At 49.4% G+C, this 17,234-nt stretch overlaps 1 protein-coding gene across 2 annotated transcripts in view; it reads left to right on the top strand.

The window, feature by feature from the left end:
- The window catches only part of ANXA6 (annexin A6), a 57,944-nt gene that overhangs the window by 24,590 nt on the left and 16,120 nt on the right, over positions 1 to 17,234 (top strand). For both annotated transcript variants that reach the window (XM_008015039.3, XM_038005816.2), the window contains exons 9-20: positions 725 to 818; positions 1,350 to 1,445; positions 2,629 to 2,687; positions 3,729 to 3,851; positions 5,024 to 5,082; positions 6,731 to 6,809; positions 8,836 to 8,917; positions 10,186 to 10,280; positions 10,935 to 11,048; positions 13,791 to 13,881; positions 15,345 to 15,424; positions 15,997 to 16,050. In XM_008015039.3, coding sequence (XP_008013230.3) covers positions 725 to 818; positions 1,350 to 1,445; positions 2,629 to 2,687; positions 3,729 to 3,851; positions 5,024 to 5,082; positions 6,731 to 6,809; positions 8,836 to 8,917; positions 10,186 to 10,280; positions 10,935 to 11,048; positions 13,791 to 13,881; positions 15,345 to 15,424; positions 15,997 to 16,050 — 1,026 coding nt within the window. The remainder of the gene's footprint in view (positions 1 to 724; positions 819 to 1,349; positions 1,446 to 2,628; positions 2,688 to 3,728; positions 3,852 to 5,023; positions 5,083 to 6,730; positions 6,810 to 8,835; positions 8,918 to 10,185; positions 10,281 to 10,934; positions 11,049 to 13,790; positions 13,882 to 15,344; positions 15,425 to 15,996; positions 16,051 to 17,234) is intronic.

A 17,234-nucleotide genomic window follows, 5' to 3' on the forward strand; every position in this document is an offset into this window, starting at 1 on the left:
CATTATCATATACAGTAGATCAAAGTGATAAAGAAGCAGAAAGCTATGGGAGCCTAGGAGAGGGAGGAAAGGAGGAAAACAGAACTCTGCCTGGGAGCATCGGGAAGTACTTTGAGAAAAAATGGAATACTTAATCTGGGCCTTGAAGGTTGAGTAGGAGTTTCTCCAGAAAGAAAGGAAGAAAGGCATATAGGTATAGTCATATACCACATAATGACGTTTTGGTTAATGGTGGACCACATGTATGATGCTAGTCCCAATAAATTATGGACCACATATGTGATGCTAGTCCTATGAGATTATAACCCCATATTTTTACTGTGCATTTTCTATGATTATATGTGTCTAGGTACACAAATTCTTGCCATGGTTGCCTATGGTATTGTAGTTGCCTATGGTACTCGGTAAGGTAACATGCCAAACAGGTGTGCTGACTAGGAGCAATAGGCTATACCATGAATTCTGGGTGTGTAGTAGACTATGCCATCTAGGTGTGTGTACGTGCTCTACGATCCTCACACAATGGGAGAGTCGCCTAACAATGGCAGTTCTCAGAATGTATCCCTATCATTAAAAGATGCATAACTGTTTTATACGCAGAGGTCCTCAGGCGACCAATTACTGGTGTGTTCAGGGATCAGGCAGCAGTTCTGAGTGGCCTGGTCAGTGTGTCCTGTCTCCTGAGGTTTCCTCTTTCAGTCAAGTGCCACCTCTTCCCCTTTAGGACCTATACGAGGCAGGGGAACTGAAATGGGGAACAGATGAAGCCCAGTTCATTTACATCTTGGGAAATCGCAGCAAGCAGCATCTTCGGTTGGGTAAGCTCCAGAGAAGACCTAAAGCTGCTCCCTTGGGTTTATGCCAAGAATTCCTTTATCTCTTTTCTTTACCATTGATGGAACATGACAGCTACTTCAGTCCCAATTCAAACTCTAGTCCTGAGTTTATTAGGTTGTTACGAAAGTAATTGTGGTTTTTACCATTACTTTAAAAAAAAAAAAAAAAAAATGGCAAAAACCGCAATTACTTTTGCACCAACCTAATATTAAGACAGTGGTTTGTACAGTCCCTCAGCAAAGTCATTAACAGGATGCTTGGCCTTCCATCTCCAGTGCCAGTCCTGTCTCCGTGTTAGGGGATGCGGTGCAGTCCCTCACCAGCTGTGAAGCTCATCTGCACAACGCTGGTGATGTGCGTGATCTCCCAGTCGCCTCCATCAGAGCACCAGCCCTAGCTTCATGGTGGACCGTCAGGTCCTGGCCACTGCGCCCGCCTGCTCTTGAAGTCCTCGTTTCTTCTCGGGGTTACAGAGGCACTCTCAAACCTCCCTGTCTCTCTGTCTGACGCAGTGTTCGATGAGTATCTGAAGACCACGGGGAAGCCGATCGAAGCCAGCATCCGAGGGGAGCTGTCTGGGGACTTTGAGAAGCTGATGCTGGCCGTAGGTATGTCCTGACATTGGATTCCTGCGGGTTTTAGGGGATTCTGGAACACTGGCCTAGGAACAAGGAGCTGAGAATGGAAAGGGGAATTACATGGTATAGAATTGGGAAGGAGAAAACCAGGTGGGCCGTGAATTCTAAAAGTTTCTCCAGGGCAGCATGGCTGAGGCTGGGGAAGGGAAAGGGGTTTGAGCCTCAGGTACTGACTTCCTCCAGCTCCCTTCTCCACCATGGCAGGTGACAAAGAGCTCTGAACTTGGGCTGAGGATAATGATCATAATAGTTGACTTTTGTGGAGCGTCTGCTGCGTGCCAGGCACTGTGCTGAGTGTGTAATCTTTAAAAAAGACCCAGGAGTGGCCACTGCCATGATCTCTATTTCACAGATAAGGAAACTGAGTCTCACCAAGGCTGATCATTTGCTGAGGGGTAGTTTTGTAATGAGTTGGGGGTACTGAGAATGTGAGGATGTGAGGAGCTGGCTAGTCAGTGGTGGAGCCAAGATTCAAACCAGGGCGTCTCCCAGATTGGCTTGGAGCAAGTCACTTCTGCTTACTGGGCCTCAGTTTCCTTGTCTATTAAGTGGGGTGGGGGGTGGGCCGGAAGGATGGACTGCCTTAATTGCCTCCCCAGAAGCCCTTGCAATTCCAGCATTCCAGCAGTTAGCATGTCTGAGTCAAGAATATGTTGTGTGTTTGTATTTCTTGGGGGAAACCTGCAGCTCCTTTATTGTCCCTCCCAGAGCCATCCCCTGCCCTCCCTGTTTGAAGTAGTCAGCCAGTGGGACTCACAGTGATTCAGTGGGATTCACAATGACTCAGCTGCCAGTACCCTTCTGGTGTAGCAGGTCTAAACAAATGCCTTTTCCTCCTTCACCCCAGACCCTTCCCCCACCCAAGCTCAATTCCCTGTGAAAACCAAAAGGACTAGAATGATAAAGGGGGTCTGTCTTTGTGATGGACTTCTACAAGATTATTTCAACAAGATTATTTCCTGTTGATTCCCTGGGTTTGCGGTGAAAGTGGAGTGGTCTGGGGTGCTCTGGGGCTGTGAGCTATCAGGAACCACGGTTCTTCCTGTATTGAGCTAGGTGGTCCTCAAGGAACAGAAACAAAGAGGGAGTCAGGCCATCCCATCCCCCTTCAGAGGAAGCCGGAATAACTCTACCTCTTGCTCCCTCTTCACAGTGAAATGTATCCGGAGCACCCCAGAATATTTTGCTGAAAGGCTCTTCAAGGCTATGAAGGTGTGTGGCGGGGCTGATATGAATGAGGTTTGGGGAGAGGACTATTGGCCTCTTTGACAAGCCCTTGGGATCCAATGGCCAAAGAGAGCCCTTCAGGGATGGCCACAGGGCTGATCCTGGTGAAGGTGCTGCATCCTAGGTGAGCTCTAGGGCCAGGAATGCTGCTGCTCACATACCTGTAGTCCTAACTACTCGAGAGGCTGAGGCAGGAGGATTTCTGGAGCACAGGGCCCCTAGGTTTGAGGCTTCAGTGGACACAGTGTGCTATGTGATCACACCACTGTACTCCAGCCTGGAAAACAGAGTGAGGCCCTGTCTCTTCAAAAAAAAAAAAAAAAAGGAATACTTATAACAGTATTGCCTATATTAGGAAAAAGCTAGAAACAACCCAGTGAGTGACTATCAAGAATAGCATGGCAAAAAAATAAATGCATAGCGGTATATTTGCAAAGTTCCAGAATGTATAAATCTAAGTGTATTGCTTACAGTTACAAAGCTATGGTAAAATTATAAGGAAAATCAAGTGTGAAAATTATACATGAAGAGAGAAGAAGAGGTTTATAACAGTGAGAGGGCTGGGCGCGGTGGCTCACGTGTGTAATCGTAGCATTTTGGGAGGCTAAGGCAGCCCTTGAGGCCAGGAGTTCAAGACCAGCCTGGCCAACATGGCAAGACCCCATCTTTACTAAAAGTACAAAAATTACCTGGGCATAGTGGCAGATACCTGTACTCCCAGCTGCTCGGGAAGCTGAGGCAGGAGAATTGCTTGAGCCCGGAAGGCAGAGGCTGTACTGAGCTGAGATCATACCACTGCACTCCAGCCTGGGCAACAGAGTGAGACCCTATCTCAGAAAAAAAAAAAAACAAAAAACAGTAAGAGGAGCATAGATAGAGCTTCAATGATGGGAAAGGCAATGTCTGCTTCTTTTGCTCTAATTTTTAACTTTTTATTATGAAAATAGGATTTTCAACTAAGCTGGGAGCTATTGGCACTCTAACCTCTTCTCAAGTCCATGTTCCCCAAACCCACTTGTCTCGCAGGGCCTGGGGACTCGGGACAACACCCTCATCCGCATCATGGTCTCCCGTAGTGAGCTGGACATGCTCGACATTCGGGAGATCTTCCGGACCAAGTATGAGAAGTCCCTCTACAGCATGATCAAGGTCAGCAGAGCTCATGGGGGCAGAGAAGGGAGCATAGAGCTTTTCGCCAAGACAGAAGACTTAGGGACTATTCCCAGGAAAAGGAAATGTCCCAGGAAGTGGGAGTCTCTCGGACATTCCAGGAGCCCCTGTCTTGTGGCTCATTCAAGCAATTTAAGGATATTCAACAGAAAAGCAACTGTTAGGGGTGTTTGTGAGTGGTAAGGCTACAGACGGAGGCAGGGGCTGGGTCATGAAGGACACACAAGCCAAATTAAGGGTGAGGACTCTGCCCTAAGGTTAGTGAGAGTTCACAGTCTCCTGGAGGAAGGCTGGGAAACACCAAAGAACACAAATGAGGGTTAATGGGGAACCTTTGGCGTGAGCTGGGTGATTGGTGATGACCCTGGGACATCTGGCCCCTGAGGCTTTATCAGGAGACATATGTAAAGTTAGGGAAGTTTTCCCTTTTTTTTTTGGATGACTGAAATAAAGCTTTATGGGCTGACAGAGAAAGAGATCCAAGTTGTGTTCTCCAAAGTATGTTTCCAAAGGGTAATTTTTTTAGGTGTTATGTGCAAAAGTGTTCTATGGGAAAATAAGTGCGTAATAAACCAGAATAAGCAAAGATAAATAAGCCAGTTTCTTTACCTCAGAGCTTCTCACAGCCTTTCATATTTTGAAGTCCATTATGATATGAAGCCCCAAGAGGGATATGGAATATGCATCTATATGGATATGTGCATCTGTGTAATATATATATATTTGTTTAATTTTTTGCATTTCCCAATGTTTTTGCTCATGGAACCCCATTCCCATGCATATTTCACATGGAAGGGCTGGGCTGGGGACTGTCTGGTGGCACTGCTGTGCTGGGGCACTGGCTTGAAAGGGCAGCTAGTGTCTCCTCTCAACTCCGCATATTGGTAGTGAAGTCATATTGGTAACTTGAAATTGTCCATTGCTAGAAGTATTTACACCACAGAAATTGGCAAATACTATAAATTAGGGCTTCCCCCAACCTCCCGCTAAGAACCAGTTATTCAATATTAACCAGCACAGGAGGGCCAGGGCTGCTATGAATAAGTGTTCATTCAGCCTTCCCCTCTTTTAGGCTGTGCAGAACCTTCACCTCCTTGCCTGAGAGGAGCCCAGGGCTGGGTGAGAGGTAACCTTTCTTTCTTTCTCTCCAGAATGACACCTCTGGCGAGTACAAGAAGTCTCTACTGAAGCTGTGTGGGGGAGATGATGAGTAAGTGGCTTCTTGGCCCCTGGCTGGAGGGCATGGCCTTGGGGTGGCAGGCAGGGACTCTCCTGGCTCGCATCCTGATGGGTGAATTGGATGAGCTGGGGATTCCCCTGAGCCAGGAGCGTTGCAAAAGTGAAAGGCGGCCTTTGCTGGTATCTTTTGTGCTTGTGGATCTGTGTGTCTGAGCGTGTGGTGGTCTGAACGTGAGCGTGGTCTCCTGTATATGGAGATGTCTGCTCTTGTGAACCTGGAAAGTCAGTCTGGGGTTGTGGACCAGGAACCAGATTATGAGCGTCCAAGCCCTGCTATTTCATAGCCGTTTTTCGGTTTCATCACCTGTTAAATGGGAAAAGGAAACATTCCTGCTCTGCATATTCATTTATGCAGCATATATGTGTTAAGTGCCTTCTGGGTGCAGACCGTGTGAGGAAGCCCCTGATGAAGGCCATAGCCCAGAAGGGGATACAGACCAGTTTCCAGAAGGGAGCAGTCCTGTGCTGGGGAGAACTGGCTGTGCCATGTAGAAAGCGTATATAAAAGCACACAGAGATGCCCTAGCCCAGACCAAGGAGAGGCTCTTTGGAGATACACGGTGAGACCCAAGGAGGAAAGGGAAGAGCCAGGTGAAGAGGGGGTCTGGGGACAGTGTTTGGGTGGAGGAAATCACCTATAGAAAAGCCTAGGAGTGAGAAGGAGCAGCCCGATTCATTCATATGTCCCAGGTCACGCATTTATGGAGTACTAGGGAGAGAAATAAGGCAGAGAAGTGGGAGGACATGGGGGCCTCTTCCCAGAGTATTAAATTGGGGCATTACTTGACCAAATTTGTGTGCTGGAAAGGGAACAGGAGGCACTCTGATTTCCTTTCTCTGGAAACTTATAAAGATCCAATTATGGAAGGGGTGCAAGAATTTCCTGTGAACCTTTGGTAAGGACCATAGAGGTTGATGCAGTTCAGCAGATATTACTGAGTTGATACATCCAGGCACTTTGCAGGAGGAGATGTAGGGCTTGCATGGCCATAGCCTGCTCATTGGCCTGTTTGAGAGGGGAGAGTTGGATAGAAGACACTCAAATTCTAAGGAAGAAAGGGGAGGCTGAAAGATTGGAAAAATCCTATCCTGCTTGGACCCTGCAGCCAGGAAGGCTGCCTTTAAAAGCCAGCATTGGTCGGGCGCAGTGGCTCACGCCTGTAATCCCAACACTTTGAGAGGCTGAGGCGGGCGGATCACCTGAGGTCAGGAGTTCAAAACCAGCCTGGCCAACATGGTGAAACCCCGTCTCTACTAAAAATACAAGAATTAGCCAGGCGTGTGGCCTGTAATCCCAGCTACTCAGGAGGCTGAGGCAGGAGAATCGCTTGAACCCGGGGGGCAGAGGTCTCAGTGAGCTGAGATCGCGCCACTGTGCTCCAGCCTGGGTGACAAGAGCGAAACTCCATCTCAAAAAAAGAGGCAGCATTGCAGGGGGTGTCGAGAGATGGAAGGTTCTCAGAAATGGAGGGAGGACCCTGGTGAATGGAGGAGGCATAGGCTGGAGAGAAAGAAAGCTTCACGTGTGTGTGGTGTGTGCACGTGTGTGTATGTGTTGTGTGGAGTGTTGCCCATGATGACATTCCTTCCTGTCCTCTCCCTAAACCCCTCCATTCCAGTGCTGCTGGCCAGTTCTTCCCGGAGGCAGCGCAGGTGGCCTATCAGATGTGGGAACTTAGTGCAGTGGCCCGAATAGAGGTCAGACCTTCCCCTCCTCCTGCTTGACCTCTTGACCACAGCTTTTCTGCTTGCGCCTTCCTGCTGCTCTGGTTGGCACCCAGCTGCCCCCTGGCGGCCAACCCGACACGTTGATTCTCACATCTGAAGCTTCCTTTTCTCCCTTGGAGGGATGAATCGGTGGAGGGGCGCACCTGGTTTCTGCATTAGCTTCTGACACGCTGGAAAGGGTTCTGGCCCACTTACTAACAAGGCTTGCTGAAATGGAGACCTGGCTGGTTCCATGGAGGGGCCTGTCCCGCCCGAGGTCCAAAGAGTTGGCCTCAGAGACACGAAAGCTGAGAACAGATGGGCGTCCCTGGGTGCACTGGAGGATTTCAGGTTGTCCTCCTGAGCATCCTCAGACTGGGGGTCCACAAAGGACAGGAATGAAAGGTTTCACTAAAGTACTTTAGGCAAACCATTCCAGAGACTGCAACGCTTGGCCCACACAAAAATGTGCAGGACCTTGGAGCTCTCTGTTACTTACTCACTATGCGACCTTTGGAAGATGCCCCCTCCCTCTGGGCCTCTATGTCTCCATCTTTAAAGTGAGGGGTTAACATGGCAATCTTGGTGATCTCTTAGGGCTCTTGAGCTCTGATGTTCTAGGACAGCGTTCCCCAAATGATAAGTCAAGAGATCTTTGCAGATGATCATAGGTGATGTGAGAAGTGAATTTAGTTTGGCAGGGTTGAATAACGCAGAACTCTACATAGTGAATGAGAAAGGCACTCCTTTTCAATTTCATCAGCGTTTCTGATTATGTCAAAGAGGAAGTCTTGGTTTGGTGCCACCATCTCTGCAACACTTGCTGATTTTCCTATTTCACAAAGAGAAAGCTGAGAGAGCTCGCTTTAAGTTTCAGAACTTCTGGCAAGCAGAGGCATCATGTTCAATTTCATGGTATTTCACCTCTTTTGTTTTTATTACATTGATTTTTGTGGTAAATTATCAGTTTATGATACATGGTATCAACTTCCTAATTCATGGTAGTAATATGAAAGTAATTTCATCCTTTTTTTGTTTTTGTTTTTGTTTTTTTGAGATAGAGTCTCACTCTGTTACCCAGGCTGGAGTATAGGGGCACGATCATGGCTCACTGCAGCCTCCCCAGGCTCAGGTGATCGTTCCACCTTAGCCTCCCAAGTAGCTGGGACCTCAGGTGGACACCACCACACCTGGCTAATTTTTGTAGAGACCAGGGTTTCACCATGTTGCCCAGGCTGGTCTTGAAGTCATGGGCTCAGGCGATTCTCCTGCCTTGGCCTCCCAAAGTGCTGAGATTACAGGCATGGGCCATTGTGCCAAGCCTCATTAATTCACTTAACAATTATTTTTTAAGTGTGCCTATTATATGTCAGACACTGTTGTAGGCACCTGGGATATATAACAGGATAAAACGGATACAATTCCTTGCCCTTTGGGAGTGATTTTAAATGCACTTCAAAAATGGATGTATTTAAGTCGGAAAAGAAGTTGAATTACATAAAACCATTAAGAGATGGCATAGTGTGTGTGCTGATTTGGAAAAGTGAAAGTCCTTCAGGAGTGACTGAAATTTGGGAAACTCTGTTCTGGTATTTCAGAACATTTCTGCTGCCTTTTCAGGGGGAATGACTCTTTAAGAGGCAGAGGGGGTGTAGGGTAGGATTCAGAAGAATTGGGGAGGCTCCAGTGGAATAAGTAGCCAAGGGGCACTAGAACCGAGGCAGATCCGGTGGCAGGCAGGAGCCTAGCCAATCTCCCTTGACCAGGACTTGCCGTGCTCCCAGCCCTGAGTCCCTCTCTCTCTCTCTCTATCTTTCTGTCTCTTTCTGTCTCTCTCTCTCTCTCTCTCAGCTCTTGTGCAGGGTCTGTCTGCTGTGGCTTCACCTCTGCCTCTTTCTCCACCCACGCCGCTTGGTTTGGGCTCATGGGGAGAGCTTCCCACCCTCGCATGCTGTCTCTCAGCCTGGCCCCCGGGGGGCCTTCAGACACCTGCTGAGTCTCTTTCTGCTTCTCACAGCTGAAGGGAACTGTGCGCCCAGCCAATGACTTCAACCCTGATGCAGATGCCAAAGCGCTGCGGAAAGCCATGAAGGGACTCGGTACGGGGGATGGGAAGGGAGCAGGGTTGGTCTCGGGTCAGCAGGTGTGGTGGGTTCGGCCGTGGGTTGGCAGAGGACAGAGTGAGGTTTCAAATTAGAGTCTGCAGGATGAAGAAGACTTGATCTCCAGTTTCCACCCTCCTAGCTTCTGGAGTATAAGGAGGAGGGGCAGGAGAGGGTTCATAAGGAACTTGACAGAAGCCCTTCCCAGGGACCAAGGTGTCCCCCAGCCTCCTGGGAGCAGTATTCTGGCACTGAAGAAAGTACCAGATCATAGAATTGGTGTGGTGCCCTGGCTCTGCTGCTGACTCACCGTGTGACTCTGGGTGAGCCTCTCAGCCACTCTGGGTCTGAATTTCCCCATGTGTAAAATAGGACTATGGACCCTGGAACCCCAGAGCCCCAGTTCTATGGTGGGAGTGTGCCCTGCTGGGCAGTTCTTTCAGACCTACATTTGGCACCAATGGGAGGAGTACTGCACCCACAGGTTCAGATCAGCTGGGCCTGTGCTCAGAAAGTCCAGCCTGGGACTGGCCATCTAGGGTTTGGCTTTCTTTGCCTTTTCTGCCCTGTCTGTCTGACAGCAATTCCCAGGAGGCTTTAGGTTAAGTCCATCACCTCCTGGGCTTCCTTTCCACGTGTCTCATGGGAATGATGATATCTGCCAAGCTCGCCTGGGACTGTAGGATGATAGAGGTAAAAATGCCGTGAAGGACCCCCGTGCTGGGTCTGCGGTTGATGGCATTAATCTGAGAAGCCGGAAGTGGTATCCTAATGCCTTCCAGAGTCAACCTGCTGTGGTTAGAGGGACTCAGGGTCCAGCTCCCAGAGAGTTGAAGAGAAAGGACATAGAGTCGCTAACAGGACTTGGACTGTCAGGGTTGGAAGGCTCCGTTGGTAACTACTCCAGCCTCTTCATGTTACAGATGTGGAAACCAAGTCCCATCAAGGGAAGGGGACTTGCCCAGGGTGGGTAGCCATTGCCAGAGCCAGAACTAGACCTCAGAGGCCCTGACTCCCAACCCAGTACTCTCTACCTCCCAGCTGTCCTTGTTCCTCAGCGTGTCAACAGGAAAGGGAGGGAGGAGCCCAGCAGAAATCAGTGACCTGAGCCATAGGCAAGCAGACTGCAGGGACTCAGAAGCACATGGCCGCCTAGCCAGTCTTCTACCCTGACAAAGATTGACGAGGGGCCATCAGCGGGCGGTGTATGGGGAAAGCCGAGAGCCACAGGCCTTCTTCTGAGGCATATGGCTTTGGTGACTCAGGGACTGATGAAGATACAATCATCGATATCATCACACACCGCAGCAATGCCCAGCGGCAGCAGATCCGGCAGACCTTCAAGTCTCACTTTGGCCGGGTAAGGACCTCCTCCTGGGCTCTGGGTGCGACATGCATGCACCTTGCCTGACTGAGCTCAGCCTGTCCCCGTCGGTTCTGCACAGTTAGGCACCAGGGTCTTCATGGCAGTGGGACCCTGTGTGGTCATGTGATCTCAGAGTGTCTCCAGCACTGGGTTTGGGCAGACGTATCTTTCCATTCCCCCAGTTCCTTGTGATGGGCAACACGTGTGTGAGATGCTCAGTGGTCTCAGAGGTGCAGCATGGGGCCAAGATCAGAGCTATGAGTTGTTTTCAATGTGCTTTGGGCGTCTTGCAGTTCCTCTGCACAGAGAGAGCTGGCTTCAAGGCCCCAACTGAGTGTCAGTGATTATTGCACATTGGTGGCATCTGGCTTAGGTGGGTGCGTTTCCCCCTGGATGGAAACAGTGTCCTTCAGCACTGCTCCCTTCCTGTTCCTGTCTCCTGTGTCAAGGAGAGTGGGTCTTCCTCCTGGCTGTTTTTTCCCTACCCTCTGTGGCTTCATCTAAATAATAAGTGCAACATCAGCAAAGACAGACACAAGCTTCCACGATCCCTCATGTGGAACCCGTTTTTTCTCTCCATCTCCCCCATCCTGGGTCATGTGTGGGCAAGTGTTGATGTTGGCATGACTGGGGCTCTGCCCTTTTCAGGACTTAATGAGTGACCTGAAGTCTGAGATCTCTGGAGACCTGGCAAGGCTGATTCTGGGGCTCATGATGCCACCGGCCCATTACGATGCCAAGCAGTTGAAGAAGGCCATGGAGGTACAGTTGGCACCAGAGGGTCTAGTGTCTGGGTGCCGGTGGGGATACAGGTAGTCCTCAGAAGCCCAGGTGGATTAGCCATAACTTCTTGGTAGAACTCCTCCCACACTCAGTTCAAACTGGCATAAACACAGAAGGAGATGTTGGCTCCTGTAACTGAAAACTACAGGACTAGATCTGAGTCCAGAGACTCAAATGATGTTCTGTGGACCCTTGGCCCACCCCTATCTCGGATCTGCTGTCCTCTCTTACGGCTTCACTCTCAGGCAGCCTTTCTCCCCATAGTGGCAGGGTGGCTTATGTCCATCCTGCCAGCTAGCAGCTCCAGCAGAAAGAGTTCCTTCTTCCTAGGAGTTCCAACAACAGTCTTGGCATTTACTCCAAGTTGATTCAGCTTGAGTCACACACCCGCTGGTGTCAGAAGAGGCTCGTGGAGCCGCTGGAGGAAGTGGGGTGGGTCTCGAAGGAAAGCAGCAGCAGTTGGAGTCTGTACTCCAGCCCACCCCTGCCACTCATTCATTGTGTGACTGGGCCATTCCTTACATTTCCCAATCCTCTGTGCCTTCATCTGGGAAATGGAAATGGTCACCTCTGCCCTTCAAACTAGGACAGGTCAATCAAGGTCACAGGTATGAAGGGCATTGTTAACTCCGAAGACCTGACCCTACACTAAACAAGAAAGCATTATGTCCTGGCCCAGAAGTTGCTAGAACTGCTGCTTTGCTTCCCAAGGTACCAGCTGTACTAGTGGATACTGTTTATAAGGAGCATATGGTAACTATCCCAGGCTAGGTACATTAGTTCAATTAGTTGTCTCCTCAAGCCACAAGGCAAGATTCTTATTTTGTCACCATTTTACAGATGAGGAAACTGAGACTTGGAGGTTAGGTTGCTTGGTCAAGGTCATAGAGCTATGAAGTGGCAAAACTGAGGTTCAGACCAGTCTGTCTGACTCTAGAGCCTGTCTTGACAACCACATAAAACCAGTAGTGCTTTTGGCCCTTTGAGCATTAAGAGGAAGGCAGCAATGGGGAGCTAGAGGACTTTATAAAAACGTGGCCTAGGCTAAGCAGATTGAGATGATTGTTTTTTAAAATACCTAAGCCAAAAAGCAAATGATCTAAAGACATGGGGTTCAGAAATAGAAGAGATCAATGAGCTAACCCAACTCAATCCTTTCCATTTTCAAAGTTTCCAAGTGGGAAACAGAGGCTCAGAGAGTCAGTGAGTTAGGGGGAGACCAGGGCTGGACCCTAGTCTCGGGACTTTCTTGATTGCCTCACCAGACACCTGCTTCTAACAAAGAAATGATTGAAGATCTCAATCAGGATGAGTCTCCTAGGATCTGAGAAGGCAGGACCATTAGTAACCTCTTTGAGGGCAGGGAACATGTCTTGCCTCTTGCCTTTTTTTTTTTTTTCGACATGGAGTCTCGCTCTTTCACCCAGGCTGGAGTGCAATGGTGTGATCTTGGCTCACTGCAGCCTCTGCCTATCAGGTTCAAGCGATTCTCCTGCCCTCAGCCTCCTGAGTAGTTGTGATTACAGGCACCTGCCACCATGCCCAGCTAATTTTTTTGTCTTTCTAGTAGAGAAGGGGTTTCACCATGTTTACCAGGATGGTCTTGAACTCCTGACCTCAGGTAATCTGCCCGCCTCGGCTTCCCAAAGCGCTGGGATTACAGGCGTTAGCCACCATGCCTGGACTTTTTTTTTTTTCTTTTTGGTAGCTGTAGCCCCAGCACCTTGCACAGTGGCTAACACATAATAGGTGCCTTAACAAGTATTTGAATGAGTGAATTAGTCATTGACTCAATCAATCAATCAATCAATCTTGCCTGCCTTCTCTCCTCCCTGATAGTTTTCCCCACTTCCCTGTATGCAGATATTTGCATAACAGGTCCCCAGCCTGCGGTAGTCCAGGGCGTGTAATGTCTCAATTCACGAATCACTCCTCACATCCAAGAATAAACATGTAAGCCAGCCATGGGGGCTCATGCCTATATTCTTAAAACTTTGGGCTTGAGTCCAGGAGTTCCAGACCAGCGTGGGCAATATGGTGAAGCCCTGTCTCTACAAAAAGTATAAAAATTAGCCAGGCATAGTGGCATGCTTCTGTGGCCCCAGCTACTTGGGAGGCTGAAATAGGAGGATCACCTGAGTCTGGGAGGTTAAGGCTGCAGTAATCATGCCACTGCACTCCAGCCTGGGCAACAGAGCAAGACTCTGTCTCAAAAGAAAAAATAATGTAGCATTTTATCTTAAGCACAAAACTTTTTTTCTTCTAACAAAATAATACATGTCCACTGTGAAGACTTGAAGAAATACAGAGTAAAAAAGAAGAAAATAGCAATCGTCTGTGATCCTTCACTCAAGCAGAGACCACACCACTAGTTAACACCGTGAGGCATGTGCGTGTCCTTCTGTTCTCTTCAGATACTAACATGTGGATATTTCCATTCAGATGTTCGTGTGTGTATGTGGTGTTATACACACACGCCTATATACCTTTTCTTTTTGGGGGGCTGGAAGGCAAAGCAGTTCCCATGGGAGGTTCTGGGAATCTTGAGAGGCTGGCACAGTCAGCCTTGGTTGTGCCGCGGTCTCAGGCCTGGGGGCCATGTCTGGAGGTGAGGAGAAAATCCAGGAAGGCTTGGCCTGAGCTTTAGCCGTCCGGGCCCCATGGACTTCTGCACAGGTGGTCAGAACTATGGCTGAGATCATCTTTGTCTTGACATTCCAGGGAGCCGGCACAGATGAAAAGGCTCTCATTGAAATCCTGGCCACTCGAACCAATGCCGAAATTCGGGCCATCAATGAGGCCTATAAGGAGGGTGAGTTTGGGAGGCCTGGGCCCAGATGCTGGGAGGAGAAGAGCCAGGCCCCCCAGCTTCCAACCCCAGCCCACAGCTCTGCCCAGGACTCTGGCCTGTCTCCTTTCCCTCAGTCCTTGAGGATTTGATAAGCCCCTTGGGTGTGCCCATTCCTGTGTCTAGGGAAAGACAGGTGTCCTGGAAGGACAAAGGCCTGGAGGTATAAGAAGGCTTGGCTGGAAGTGGGAGGAGAGAACATTCCAGCCTGCTGGAGAGAGGGAGGGAAACTTTAGGGGTGTGTAGTCCATGCAGTTCTACATGGCCCCACAGCCAGAAGGGCCCCACACTTGGTTGCATGCTATGCTATCGCTGTCCAGAAATTCTTACTTTTTAAGCAAGTGGCCACATATTTTCATTCTGAAAAATCTTGAGTACCGGTCAAAAATGTTTAAATTGGCTGGGTGCCGTGGCTTACACCTGTAATCCCAGCACTTTGGGAGTCTGAGGCAGGTGGATAGCTTGAGCCCAGGAGTTCGAGACCAGCCTGGGCAACATGGCAAAACCCCATCTCTACAAAAAAATATAAAAATTGGCTGGGCGCAGTGGCTCACTCCGTTAATCCCAGCACTTTGGGAGGCCAGGGTAGGTGTATCACTTGAGGTCAGGAGTTCGAGACCAACTTGGCTAACATGGTGAGACCCAATCTCTACTAAAAATGCAAAAATTAACCAGGCGTGGTGGCATGCGCCTGTAGCCCCAGCTACTCAGGAGGCTTAGGCAGGAGGATCACTTGAACCTGGGAAGCAGAGGTTGCAGTGAGCCAAGATCACGCCACTGCACTCCAACCTGGGTGACAGAACGAGACTCGGCCTCAAAAAAAAAAAAAAAGTTAGCTAAGTGTGGCGGCATGTGCCTATAGTCCCAGCTACTCAGGAGACTGAGGTGTGAGGATCACCTGAGCCCAAGGAGGTCGAGGCTGTAGTGAGCCTCGATCATACCAACCGCACTCCAGCCTGGGTGACAGAGTGAGACTCTGTCTCAAAAAAAAAAAAAAAAAAAAGTTTAAATTTTTTATCTTATAAGCAGCTTTAAAATGGTAGAATTTTTGAGTACATGAGTGACATAGTCAGAGCTCTGCTTTTGGGTTTAGCAACTGCCATGCAGGAGGGAAGATGGAAGAGAGAATGACAACAGGGAGGTGACTTAAGAGGCTGTTAAATATTAAAGGCGAGATGCAATGGGACCTCAAGTGGCACAGCGCCGAGGGGATGGAGGGGAGGTGATGGGTTGATGAGAATGCCCATTGCCTTACAAAATCAGCAGGAGGATGGCTGGATGCCCCCCTGAGCCAGTTACAAACCCTTTCATTCCCACCTCCCCCTGCCAATACTGCCCTGGCTCAAGCCTGAGTTTCCTGGACCTCCCTCCCCACAACGAAATCCTTCTTGGCCAGCAGCTACCCACACCTCCTTTCTCTGTCTCAGACTATCACAAGTCCCTGGAGGATGCTCTGAGCTCAGACACATCCGGCCACTTCAGGAGGATCCTCATTTCTCTGGCCACGGTGAGTGAATTCATGGGCCTCAGGTCTGCTTGCCCATCTGGAGGCCTGGGAGGAAGGGAAGGTTCACTGAGTGGAGGGTACAGGGGAGTTACAAGTGCACTCCTGATGGAGAGGGCGTGTCTCCCCACTTGCCTCCTTAGAGTCCCACCGCCTGTCCCTGGTGTTCACTTGTCAGAGCTGACATGGTGCCACCTTCTCCAGACAATCCTCCCTGGTGGCCCTTGGCCTGGGTTTTTGGGCTCCCAGCTCACACAACAAAGCCATGTGGGTGACCCTCTCCTGTGTTGTTACCTGGGAGCTTCTGTCACCGTCTCTTGAATTCCCATAACAAAAATGGCAGGCCCTCATTGACGGTTACTGAGAGCTTCCTGCGTGTCAGGCATTGGTGCTGAGCGCCTTGCACACATTCTCAATGACCACAACAGCCTACTTATGGAGGCAGGATTTTCATCCCTGTGTAACTGATGAGGAAGAGCATTCAGAGAGGTGAAAATGAGCAGGGCGTGTGGTGGTGCAGAGATGGAGATGGGTCGATGCTTGGGGACTGACCTTTCTTGCTGCTCCTGCTGCAGGGGAATCGTGAGGAGGGAGGAGAAAACCTGGACCAGGCACGGGAAGATGCCCAGGTAAGACCCCCCGCCCACCCCAGTCACCTCTGCTGGGTGTCCCTGAGAAGTAGGTCCAGCTTATGCGTGTCTACACCAGGCCCTGTCTGCAAGTGAAGGCTCCTGGCAGGGGCGTGGTCGGTTTGATGGGCTGATACTTACACTGCAGAAGTGAGGTTCAGGAGTGTGGTGCTGGTATTACTGACATATCCTAGGGGAATAGCAGGACCTTCAGAGCTGGCAGGGACCTGCAGATCACCCAGGTCAAAGCCCTGATGTTACAGTGGGAAAATGGAGGTCCAGAAAGGGCAAATGACTTCTGAAAGTCACACAACAAGTCAGTGGCCCCAGTAGAATTGACCCCTACAGAGCTGGTCTGGGAACTTGCTGAGAAGGGGGCTAAAGGTCTTGGTTTATTTTCTGTAAAATGGGACTGAGATTGGAGGGAGTGTCCTAGGACAAGCCTAGAAAGTAAGTTCCTCAAGGGCTGGACTCTTCATTTTGTTCACTAATGTATCCAAAGTAACACATGATCAGTACTCAATAAATATTTGTTGAATTAATAGCAGGGAAAAGGGTTCTCTAGGAGTCTCTTGGCTGCTCTGCTTCTGCCCTGCTCCTTAGCCTAGTGAGCTTGAGGTTTGGAAATGGCTTCTTATGGAGGTTGGACAACCCCAAATTCATTTTCCCTGAGGGTTCCTGTGGCTGGGCAGTTCCTACTGAGGCCAGTGCATTGTCCCCCACTGACCTGCACCTTGATCCCAGCACCCAGTAGCTTGACCCAGGTCCATGTCTCCATCTCTTCTGCCTGCCTCATCCTCCTGCCCCCAAAAGCTGTGTCTGGAGATGTGGGGGAACAGATACCACCGACTGTGAATCCAGCCCCCATATTTTATAGTTGGTGAGTTAAAAAGAGCACTGATGGATTGAGAGGGAACCAACTTTTCTGTTCCCAGGTCCCATAACAGAAGTGTGGTATATTACAACAGCATCTGAGCTGGAAGCTGACAGTTACAGAACTGTAATTATAATTATTAGAATGCATACTACGATGCCAAGATTATTCTATACGTTTTTATGTTCCCCCTTTTTACTAGAGGAAAATGAAGCTCCTTAACCTATTCAAGGATACAGTTTCTAAGTGGTGGTGGTTTGATCTCAACTCAGGCTTGCCTGACTCCAGAGTCTATGCTTAATTCCATTTA

This window comes from Chlorocebus sabaeus, chromosome 23, assembly GCF_047675955.1.
Source record: "Chlorocebus sabaeus isolate Y175 chromosome 23, mChlSab1.0.hap1, whole genome shotgun sequence".
NCBI classification, from domain to species: domain Eukaryota; kingdom Metazoa; phylum Chordata; class Mammalia; order Primates; family Cercopithecidae; genus Chlorocebus; species Chlorocebus sabaeus.